Source organism: Lampris incognitus, chromosome 1, assembly GCF_029633865.1.
Source record: "Lampris incognitus isolate fLamInc1 chromosome 1, fLamInc1.hap2, whole genome shotgun sequence".
NCBI lineage: Eukaryota > Metazoa > Chordata > Actinopteri > Lampriformes > Lampridae > Lampris > Lampris incognitus.
In genome coordinates this window covers 105,361,782-105,374,132 of record NC_079211.1, presented here as the reverse complement: position 1 = coordinate 105,374,132, position 12,351 = coordinate 105,361,782, and the positions used below count along the sequence as shown (strand labels likewise).

The 12,351-nt window shown below is 46.3% G+C and overlaps 1 protein-coding gene across 5 annotated transcripts in view; it reads right to left on the bottom strand.

The window, feature by feature from the left end:
• Positions 1-12,351, bottom strand: part of antxr2a (ANTXR cell adhesion molecule 2a) — a 129,427-nt gene that overhangs the window by 77,552 nt on the left and 39,524 nt on the right. For 4 of the 5 annotated variants that reach the window (XR_008810750.1, XM_056286670.1, XM_056286682.1 and 1 more), the window contains exons 12-14: positions 11,042-11,137; positions 1,565-1,615; positions 621-710 (exon numbers count right to left, since the gene is read on the bottom strand). Coding sequence is in view for 3 of the 5 variants with exons in the window: in XM_056286670.1 (XP_056142645.1) it covers positions 621-710; positions 1,565-1,615; positions 11,042-11,137 (237 nt within the window). In the remaining 2 variants the exon portion in view is untranslated. The remainder of the gene's footprint in view (positions 1-620; positions 711-1,564; positions 1,616-11,041; positions 11,138-12,351) is intronic. The other variant, XR_008810752.1, reaches the window with a different exon arrangement.

The window sequence follows — 12,351 nt, the reverse complement described above, 5'->3', positions numbered from 1 at the left end:
ACACACTCTCACACAGTCAGCCCCACTCCAAACTTAGCTGCCTGCAAAACCCAGTATACACCGCAAACTTCCAGCTGAAGAGATAAACATGCCTACATCAGCACCTCCTCACCAGCTAGCCGCAGGTTTACACAATAAGTAGCATGAGGAGATCCAAGGTTACAATAGAAAAGAGTATGATGAAAGAACAGAATGTTTAACTTCTATTCGTCAAGTCTCTGCTTGAAACTGCGGCATGTGGTTTGTCATCTTGCATGATTCAGCTGTTCGTACCAGACAGATTTGATTTCCCAGGACTGGCGGCCACCACTATGCTCGACTCTCACAAAGCTGTTTGTTAGTCAGATGGTTTTATAGTGGGACAAAGAGAGCATTGTATCTCACTGCAGGTACTACACAGTACTAGATGTTCTCAGGCAAGAAGATAATCTGTCTAGATACTACTAGTCTGTTTACTCCTACCTTACAGCAACGGGTTTATATCCTGTGTATTTTATATCAAGCTTCCCCCAACTCCAACTGTTCGTATGTGTAAAATTACTTTGCCAACAGTAGAAACTTGAACTAGAATGAAAATTGTCAGCCATGGAGTTAAAGCAGGGAGAGATTCGAGCACAGACCTCCATGCGCCTGATCCCTCCGGCTCCTCTCCCACCATAGTAGGAGGCATCCACAGTGGGCCACTTCTTCTTGGGCAGAGGATCTGGCTCCTAAGGACGGGAGAGGGGGGAATTTCAACATTTCAGAGTGCACGCTCACACAGACACCCCATGTCACCTTATACTTGTGGGGAACCCCACATTCATTCCCTAGCCCTTAACCCTAACCTTGACCATCATAACTTCATGCCTAACCTTAACCTTTACCCTAACCTTAACCTAATTCTAATTCTAACCTTAACCCTAAACCCAAGTCCTAACCCTAAAATAGACCCATGGGGACCCATAAAATGTCCCCACAAGGTAGGTGGTTTCAGGTCTTTCTACAGGAAACATGACCAACGAGAGCCTGTACAATAAGTAAGAAGGAGTTGTGAAATTAAATAGTGATTTACACTATTGAAATCTTTACTGGACACCGTATTATTTATGATTTACCATCTACACATTTATGTCCCACTCCGTGCCGTGAGTGTTTGCACTCAGCACCAGTCCAGACAACAAGGTACGGTATTAATCTATGTCGTGACCCTGTTAAATAACACGATGGTGCTTACCAAAGAGGACATCAGTCTGAAAATAATTATTCGACAAAAAAATTGTCTTACTTACTAGAGAGGCCTGGCAACGATAAAATTCCTTTGTCTTTCAACACACAGAAATGAGGAATTCACATTGTTTTGTTTCGCAACAAAATGAGAGGCTCATGCTGAAATATGTAGGTTGATGTCACTCTTCCAATATGGCCGCTTGTCTCACACAACCGCCAGTGACTACTCTCACATCCTTCCTTGACTTTATTCTCCCTGCCGTGTCTCTAGCTACCCTACTCCTCTGCGTCTGAGCAGGTGGTGGTGATGGGGACAGAGGCCCGCCCTGTGGAGGGGGGGTTGTGATGTACTCACGGGTGGAGGTGGTCTGGAAGGCGGTGGTGGCGGTGGTGGGTCTTTGATGACCTGGATTAAGAAACAACAACAAAAAAGACAGCAAGCAGTCAGCAAGACGCCCGTCAGGGAATGTAGACAGGACGCATGCATGCACACCGACACAAAAACACACACCCACCCCTCGACCGTCAGGGCCTGCGGTGATGAGGCTGATGGAGGTGACGCCTGACAGGTGAGACTGAGTCAAACACAGACGTCCCTGGGCTCGTCTTCACGGCAGATGACGGGCCTCTGCCAGCCTGCGCTGAAATCGGGCAGCCTGCGTCCTCGACAGCCCCGGATGACTACCGATTACAAGGATGCCGCTTGTAAACCAACATCAGCGGCCCCCCGTGCAAAATAAAAAAAGGCTGAAAATCAACTTGTTGACAGGGGAGTCTTTGGGGCGAGCGCCGCTGCCCGTTTATGGCTCTTAATTAATTGGATGGGGTTCAGCGCTCCAGAGCAATTCCCCCAATCATACAGTCCTAAGGAGTTAATTAGCTCGAGTGAGATACAGAGGAGGAGGAGGAGGCCTGGGCCCTTCTCCAAATGCTGTTTGGGCGGGAGATGAGTTGCTGAACCCACAAGCATAGTAAGACACACACACACACACACCACACACACACACACACACACACATCAGACTGTCCATCGAGGCAGCATCATTCACAACACTGGTGCATGACATGACACCTGAGTAGCAGGTTTTTCACAATGCGACTCCACTCAAAGACGATATGCCATTTTTTTTAAGATTTGCATTGCAAAGCAGTCCCCACCCTTGCCCACCATCAGAGGTGGCGTTTGTCAGTTGTCAGTTGGATAACAGATATTTATTTAGTCATTTCTGATGCAGATGTCATCGCCATTAGGAGCGCTTGTTTTCTTACCGCAGGCTTGCTTCCTGCACTGCTTTGTGCTACCGAAACTGAACTTCCTTTGAATGTGGCACATGCAACATACAGTGGTCTGCAGTAATAATGAAGGATAGCAGTACTTGTATAATGGCTACCACTGGATACAGTATTAATACCAAACAGGTGCAGGAGGAAAGCAGTACTGGGTACTATTTCAATGGTTTCCACTCTTCAGTTTTTTTTCCCCCAATTTTACTTTGACAATTACCCCACTCTTTTTGAGGCATCCTCGTCGCTGCTCCACCCCCTCTGCCGATCCGGGGAGGGCGGTAAACTACCACATGCCTCCTCCCATACATGTGGAGTCGCCAGCCACTTCTTTTCACCTGACAGCGAGGACTTTCACCAGGGGGACGTAGCACGTGGGAAGGATCACGCTATTCCCCCAGTCCCCCCCCCCCCGGGTGCCCCGACCGACCAGAGGAGGCGCTAGTGCCGCGACCAGGACACATACCCACATCCAGCTTCCCACCCGCAGACACGGACGATTGTGTCTGTGGGGACGCCCAACCAACCCGGAGGCAACACGGGAATAGACCGCCACACCACCCGGACACCCCCCACTCTTCACAGTTCTATTGCAGGATGGATGCAGGATAAACAGATTAAGTAGGACTCGTACAATGGCCATATACAGTACTGATGCAGGGTAAGCCTTGCCTCAGTCCGACAGGAAGGATATTGACATGTGAGGAAGTGAAGACAATGAAAACAAAACAACAGAGAGGCATGTTCCAAATATGGCATCTTAGCATCTTAATGGCCACATACTGTCTCAACAGTATTATTAATGATGCAATCTCATCATGTCTTATAACCTTATCATGCTGTTTTATTCTGTGCAAGCAAGGTTGAGTGAGGTGTTGTAATGCACATTCACACCTGGGAGACGTCCAGTAAAACCAGTCTTTAGCTTCAGTTTTAAAACCAAAGGAACCGCAATGGTAGTTCCTGTTGTTGAGGCGATAACGCATCTTTATTTCACCGCCCAGATTTTCCAGACTGCTCTAGGATTTGAACAGACATACAGCCCAGTCCCATGCTTATCGACCATGCTTCTGTGTTAGGTGAACAGGAATGGCTTGAATGACAGGCGACGCTGATCTGAGGCCGATCTGAGGCTGATCAGCACTGATCTGAGGCTGAGCCAAGGCTGATCAATGCTTCTCTGTCTGGACAATATAGGCAGCAAAATGACAAATTTCTATCTCGCCAAACAGATCAATACAGTTTAACTTAAACTGACCTAACACTCTCCGGCTTCCGAGAGCCCACCCTCCACCCCCCCTCCCCACAGCAGACTTTAGCAAGCTGCTCTATATATAAAAAGCATTAGCACCAAGACACAATACCTCAGCAGGAGGAGCCTGCCAAATGAGAGTCAGACCTTTGTCCATTACTCATCGAGGATGGATACTGCACCGCCATTGCCCGTTACACATTTGTTAAATTGGTTTTGGAAAAAAAAAAGCGCAATGTAATTATGGCATATCATAGATCCTAACAGCTGTTTCATTCACAGTTAAGCGCAGGCATAACATTACACTCCCCACATAGTAGTGTTGTCATTAGAATAATGAAAAATAATCAATTAGGGTTAATTAATCGCTCTCTGACACACAACTGGCTGTAAGCAAATCCGGTAGAGGTCTATTGTTGGCCTCTCCATACGCTGATTAACATCATTTCAGGCGCACCTTACGTTGACGGGATTACCTCCTTTTATTGAAAAATTATGCAGCAGATTTCCTGGACATATTGTGGGATAAATAAAGCATTATACAAATGACTGGGATCTGCTGTTCTCCTTTCTAACTACCTGATGCACAGATGTGACCAGGACGCTCTCGACAACGCGGTGGCATGGCGTAATTAAAAACTAAAACCGCGGGATACCTAGCCATCTGACATTAGCCCCGGCGGCTCTCACGGCAACACCGACACCAGGCAATCTGACCAATCGCAATCGCACGCACGGGGGGGCGCCGTCCCCATATGGCCCATTTTCCATAATAGTCCAACTGGAGTTGATAATCTATTTGTTCGCCTAACCTCAAAATCAGCTCATGCTGCACCACGCGGTGTCTGAGCGGCTTCTCGTGACAGCGGCAGGTAGCATATTTACAAATAAAAAAAAACAAGATTTGTACATCTAATTGTAGGTGGGCTCACCTATTTATGAGAAAATGTGTGCGTAATGACCCTAGCCGGCAACTAATCACACTTAAAAGCGGCGTGCTTTACAATTCCTCACCGCCCGCTTTTTTTAATATGACCCGACCTTGAATAATATGAGAGTGTGGGGACAGGAAACACTGACCCTGGTACAAAAATCACTGCACTACTGTGTTTCAGTAAAAAAAAAAATTTTTTTTAAAACACAGGTGCATCCCTATTAGAAACAAAGTGGTCTCTTATTTGGAAAAACTGTGATGTAATTCACAGCTGCCCCCCCCCTTCCTCCCTCACGAGTCCGGTTTGAGCTACGCCGCTCCGAGTTTAATTTCTAAAACAAATCATAAACAAAGAAATCATCGCTTCACAGCTTGTATGACCTCCCTCTTGGCACGCTCCCATGCCGGGGAGAAAGGGAGAGAAAAAGTGAGGGAGAGAGTGTGTGTATGTATGTGCATGTGTGTGTTCATGCGTGTGTGTGTGCGAGCGAGCATGGCCTCATCCCGACTACTGAAACCTGGCAGACTGGGGGTTTAAATATTAACAAGTCACACATGGCCCTCCTCCTCTGGTGGGTCCCGCAGCGGAGGCCGACAGCAGCTCTCTCCACCAAGACAAACACGGCCGCGGCCAGACATGCTGCGGGGGGTTTACATTTTAATGCCTTTGTTGGTTTTCCAAAATATGCTTCCATCTCATCCTGGACGGGCTCCCTTCAGGTCCTCAAAGCAAGGTGACGTCTATCATTTAGGGTTGGGGGTGGGGTTAGGAGGGTAGGGTTTGGGGGGTGGTGAGTATGTGCACAGTAAATTCCCTTTTATCAGATCCCCCAGAAGAAAAAAAAAAGGCAAAGAGAGGGAGAGGACTAGGGTGCCCCATCTGCAGCGCCTCTCTCGTAGCCCCGAACAATAATCTGTTGTGGGTTTTTGTAAACAGCTAAATGGGTAGACGCTGGTTTTTCATGGGGGCAGTTGGGCGGCTAGATAAAACAGCATTAATATTGACAGACAAAATGATGGAATGTGAGACTCGAGTCTCACATTCAAGACTTATCTTCTCCATTTCAGTTTAAAGCCTACTGAAACTAGGGCATTATTTTGGCTTTCGTTTACTTCCTCATATTCGGTCTTTCCCTCACTTCTCTTTCATACTGCTCTGATGTCATGCACATGCAACACACAAACAAACTATGGCTCATCTCTTGGGCGGGGGGGGGGGCTCCACCTCCCTTTTCTCCCCAATTGTACTTGGCCAATTACCCCACTCTCCCAAGCCATCCTGGTCACTGCTCCGTCCCCTCTGCCGATCCGGGAAGGGCTGCAGACTACCACATGCCTCCTCTGACACGTGGAGTCACCAGCTGCTTCTTTTCACCTGACAGTGAGGAGTTTCACCATATTCCTCCCAGTTACCTGAACAGGCGCCCCAACCAACCGACCAGAGGAGGCACTAGTGCAGCGACCAGGACACATACCCACATCCGGCTTCCCACCCACAGACAGGACCAATTGTGTCTGTAGGTTGCAGGGACACCCAACCAAGCCGGAGGTAGCGCGGGGATTCAAATCGCCGATCCCTGTGTTGGTAGGCAACGGAATAGACCGCTAAGCTACCCGGACGTCCATCTCTTGGGTTTCTGACGTACTTTGCTGCAACCTCTTGTTCTTATGATCCTGGCTTATAATTGATTTGTGTCCTTTAGTTTTCTGCAAACCGCTCAGTGACAACCCTGCTTTTCAAAGTGTCCTACATCTGCACTTTAACCTCTTCTCCTCTGGCAAGTTGTTTCATAACCCCACTTACTCAGCCACCAGCCACTGATACACAGGATGTGGCTTTCTGACATCCTGTTTGAGGCTGTTCCTCAGTGGTGTTGCTAAGCCACCATGGGCTGAGGAAATCAACAGCAGTTGTGGAAATGAGAAAATACTTGACACGGCCTCCCTTTCTGACAAGTCTGTGAACAACGCTGGGTTTTTCGTGCAGGAGCACACGAACGCGGTTTCAGATGATGCTACCTAGCACAGGCCAATGTGGGGATGAGTCTACAGCAGCGGTCGGGAACCTATGGCTCGCGAGCCATATATGGCTCTTCCGGTGACGGCATATGGCTCCCAGACAATTTTGAGTTGAAAATTATTTTTTTTTCAAAAAAATCAGTTTGGAACTGATTTTAAAATACTTGTGATATTTCTTAATAATACTGTGTCATTTTAAAGTAAACAGAAATTAGTTTTGAAGATAAATTTCACGGGTCACGGGTCACCCGTGGGTCGGGTCGGGAACCAATGGCTCGCGAGCATGTCCGGGTCATTGTAAAGGTGAAGAAATCAATTTTATCAGATAGCCAACTAGTTTATCCGCTTCAACCCTTGTAACGGAAAAGATGGCGAAAAGAAAAAAAGACGATGATTACCGTGCATTCCAGGCTGCGTGGACAGAGGAATTTGCATTTGTGGAGAGAGCAGGATCTGCGGTATGTCTAATATGCAATGATAAAATTGCATCGATGAAACGGTCAAATATAAAGCGGCACTTCGATACGCACCATGCTTCATTTGCATCGAAATATCCAGCGGGGGACAGCAGGAAAAGGGCATGCGAGGAGCTACAGCGGAGAGTGCAGACGAGTCAGCAGCAACTACGTGTGTGGACCAAGCAAGGTGACGGGAATTCCGCTAGCTTTGCGGGGGCTTTGGCAATAGTAAGGAATGGAAAGTCATTCACAGATGGCGAGTATGCCAAAACATTCATGCTTGATGACTTCCCAAATAAAGACAAGATAATCAAACGAATAAAAGACATGCCCCTGTCAGCAAGAACTGTGCATGATCGTAGCATCATGATGGCAAATCAAGTCGAGGAAACACAAATTAAGGACATAAACGCCGGGACATACTTTTCTCTCGCGTTAGATGAGTCAACAGACGTTAGCCATCTATCTCAGTGCAGTATCATTGCCAGGTATGCTGCAGGTGACACACTGCGTGAGGAAAGCTTGGCTGTTTTGCCAATGAAAGGGACAACAAGAGGAGAGGATTTATTCATGTCTTTCATGGAGTTTGCTAAAGAAAAAAAACTACCGATGGATAAACTTATTTCTGTCTGTACTGATGGTGCACCCTGTATGTTGGGGAAGAACAAAGGATTTGTAGCGCTTCTCCGTGAACATGAAAAGAGAGCCATCCTAAGTTTTCATTGCATCCTGCACCAGGAGGCGCTTTGCGCTCAGACGTGTGGCCAGGAGCTTGGCGAGGTGATGTCTCTGGTCATTCGAGTGGTCAACTTTATTGTTGCCCGAGCTTTAAATGATCGCCAGTTTAAAGCTCTGTTAGAAGAAGTTGGGAATCATTATCCCGGTCTGCTTTTACACAGCAACGTGCGTTGGTTGTCAAGGGGGAAGGTGCTCAGCCGTTTTGCAGCTTGCCTGAGTGAAATCCGGACTTTTCTTGAAATGAAAGGCGTCAAGCATCCTGAGCTAGACAACACTGACTGGCTCCTGCAGTTTCACTATCTCGTGGACATAACTGGCCATCTGAACCAGCTCAATGTGAAAATGCAAGGTATTGGAAATACAATCTCATCCCTTCAACAAGCAGTGTTTGCATTTGAAAGCAAGCTGGAAGTCTTTCTCAGGGACATTGAAACAGGTCGCCTTCTGCACTTTGAAAGACTGCAACAATTTAGAGATGCATGCTTAGCAAGTGACTCCACTCAACATCTGGATCTCCAGCAGCTAGCTGGCTTTACGTTCAATCTCCTGCAGTCATTCAAAGCACGTTTTGGAGAATTTCGTGCGCGCACTGGTCTTTTCAAGTTCATCACTCATCCACATGAGTGTGCAGTGGACAAAATCGACCTGACATGCATCCCCGGGGTCTCTATCGGAGACTTTGAGCTGGAAGTTGCTGACCTGAAGGCATCGGACATGTGGATGAGTAAGTTCAAGTCACTTAATGGAGAGTTGGAAAGTCTTGCGCGACAGCGAGCAGAGCTGGCGAGGGAACACAAGTGGACAGAAATTAAAAATCTTCAACCTGAAGACCAGCTGATTCTTAAAACTTGGAACGAGCTTCCTGTGACATACCACACAATGCAGCGTGTGAGTATTGCCGTATTGACCATGTTTGGCTCTACATATGCATGTGAACAGTCTTTCTCGCATATGAGGAACATTAAGACCAACCTACGCTCACGTTTAACTGATGGAAGCCTCAACGCCTGCATGAAGCTCAACCTCACCACGTATGAACCAGACTACAAGGCCATCAGCAAAACCATGCAGCACCAGAAGTCGCATTAAAAGTAAGACATATTTAATTTATTATACGTTAAAAATACTATATGGCTCTCAATGAAATATATTTAGAAATATTTGGCTTTTATGGCTCTCCCAGTCAAAAAGGTTCCCGACCCCTGGTCTACAGTGTGAGTAGATTGGGGTGTATTGGCCCTATGCAGGTGTCACTCACACTAACTGGTAACAGTTTAACTACATTACATGACACAGTCGCTACACAGCTATACACCATCTGTAGATACGCCATAACTGATCCAGGATGAGTCATAAAGGCTTTATTCATATGTTTAAGAGTAATGCCGTATCACATTAACAACGTATGATTCGGTCCCCCTGGTGCTGAACAGCTTAGCCTTTCAGGATGCTACCTTGCAGGCTGATAGTTCGTGCGTTAGGCCTACTGATTGGTTTCTTGGATCCACTAATATCTTCTGTTGCCGCATGGTGGATGATTATACCATACCGCATCTGGACAGCTGAACACTCAGTCAGGATTAGATGTTTCTGAATCCTCCATCACGGCCCTAAGCAAACCTCGTAGTTACCTACCAGTGCTCACCAACATGCATACTCCATGACACATGAATACAACCTTCATGACTCGTACTGGATCAGTTATGACACATCTACAAACTCTCTGTGGTTGTGTAATGATTGTGTCATGTAATGTAGTTAATGTAAATCGTAACCCACTAACTTGGATCAACCCTCGATGAAGAGCTGACCGCATGTTAACGTTCAACAACGTGGTTTTTAATTGAACGTTGAATTTTCAGAGGGATTCTTCCCACTCGGTGGTGCTTTACTCATCCAGACAGCGTTGGATTTGTAAAGCAGCGCAGCAGCGTTTGGTAAATATAAAAAGCTGTTGTCTTCCTGGCCTCCCGAGAGGGGATTTCGGTCTTATCTCGGCTACACCATCTCTTTGGTTTGCAATAACAGCTTAATGAAAATGATAAAGTCATAGTTAAAATCCTTGAGCTTTACATGAAAACAAATGTCATTTTTGATATTTTGTATTACCGGCGTGTTGAAGACGACAGCTAATCTACGAATATCAGAATCTTTAACAATTTGCAACATCTCACTCTAATGGTTCCCATCAGCCAGGACTTTCCCAGGAAAAATTGCATGGCACATAGCAGCCGTAGCTATTTTCTGTCTGCATTTCTGTTTACCAGTGGTGAGGAAGGTGCCAACAACAACAACACTGGCATTTCATTCCAACAGGGTCTTGCACATTTAAGTTCCTAGGAACTTGTACATTTTAGTTTCTAGGAACCGAAAAAAGAACAATGAGTACTTTTGACCATCAGCTGAGAACAGACGAAGACACTTAGATGAGTCATGAAAAAGTTTCCCACTAAACTAAGTTCCAATCACAGGGAAAAGACACATTAGATGTTGAGTTTCTTTACCAGTATTACCAAATCTATTTCTAGATACCTCTAAGGAACAATACAACTGTCTACGAAGAACAAAGGACATTGAGCCTTCCAATACACACTTTCCTCCCAATGCAGATTCAACCCAGTAGGTTCACCAGCTGTAAATGGTGTAAGAACTGGACTGGTGTCCTTCTGCAAGTATTTTCTATGTGCAAGAGTTACACTATGCAAACCAATGCAATGACATGCTCACTTGCAGATGTTCCCAATGGTGAAACAAACCAAAAAAAAAGGCAAGAAATATAGCAAAGAGGAAAAATATGATCGTAAAATATAAAAGACAAAATCTAAAGAATGAAAAAATGTAGAATGTAACGGCCCCAGTTCTTGATATACATACAATGTCTGCAATTTGTGTTGTGCAGATGCTAGTACGTTTTGCACTTTCAGATAGGGTTACCTACCACCACAATTTCCCTTACTTAGCTTCGAATCAGATGTCAACAAACCTTTTGTTTACTATTGGTTGCTCTTGGTTTTTGTTTTACTTCAAAACAATGGGAAAAAAAACATTCTCCATGTCATGTGACTTACTGTTGAGCATCCTATTAAGACAAGTTTCTGAAATGAGTAAACTTTGGAAAATTACCTGTTTCAATAAACTTGAACTTACCACTTTGCAGCAAAGAGGCCAAAACCACCACATCATCAGTGCCATAGCTATGGCGAGGGCCAGCAGGAACACAACCAGCACCACCATACTGTCTGACTGGCAGGAGACAGGACAAGCATACAGTTGTTTCAGAAATTGCACCTTTTTTCACTGTGCATTTTCTGCACTGATGTTGCACACTACCAGCCACCCTACACACATGCAACACACACAAACACGCACGCATATACACACATGCCTACACACACACACATATACACTGGTGAGCCAAAACATTATGACCACCTGCTTAATATGCTGTTGGTCCTCCATGTGCTGCAAAAACGGCACTGCCCTACCGAGGCATGGACTTTACAAGACCCCTAAAGATGTCCTGTGGTATCTGGCACCAAAATATTAGCAGCAGATTCTCCAAGTCCTGTAAATTGTGAAGTAGAGCCGCTGTGGATTGGACTTGTTGGTCCAGCACATCCCACAGATGCTCAATTGGATTGAGATCTTGAGAATTTGGAGGCCAGGGCAACACCTTGAACACTTCATCATGTTCCTCAAACCATTCCCGAACAACGTATACAGTGTGGCAAGGCGCATTATCCTGCTGAAAGAGGTCACTGCCATCAGGGAATACCATTGCCATGAATGGGTGTACCTGGTCTGCAAGGATGTTAAGGTTGGTGGCATGTGTCAAACTGATACCCACATGAATGGCCAGTTCCAGGGGTTCCCAGCAGAGCATCACACCCTCTCCACCGGCTTGTTGTCTTCCCGCAGTGCATCCTGGTGCCGTCACTTCCCCAGGTATATGGTGCACACATTCACGGCCATCCATGTGATCTAAAAGAAAACGGGACTCGTTGGGCCAGACAACCTTCTTACACTGCTCCAAGATCCAGTTCCAATGCTTGCGTGCCCATTGTAGGCACTTTCTACAGTGGACAGGGGTCATCATTGGCACTCTGACCAGTTTGTGGCTACGCAGCCCCATGTGCAGCAGGGTGCGATACACTGTATGTTGACACATTCCTCCAGTAACCATCATTAACATTTTCTGCGACTCGTGCCATAGCAGACCTTCTGTCGGTTCGGACCGGGTGGGATAGCCCTCACTGCCCTTGTGTATCAGTGAGACTTGGGCACCCAACACCCTGTTGCTGGTTTGTGGTTTGTCCCTCCTCGGACCACTGTCGGTAGGTACTCACCACTGCTGACCGGGAGCACCCCACAAGCTTTACTGTTTCAGAGATGTTCTGACCCATCCACCTGGCCATAACAATGTGAGCCTTGTCAAAGTCACTCAGGTCTTTACCCCT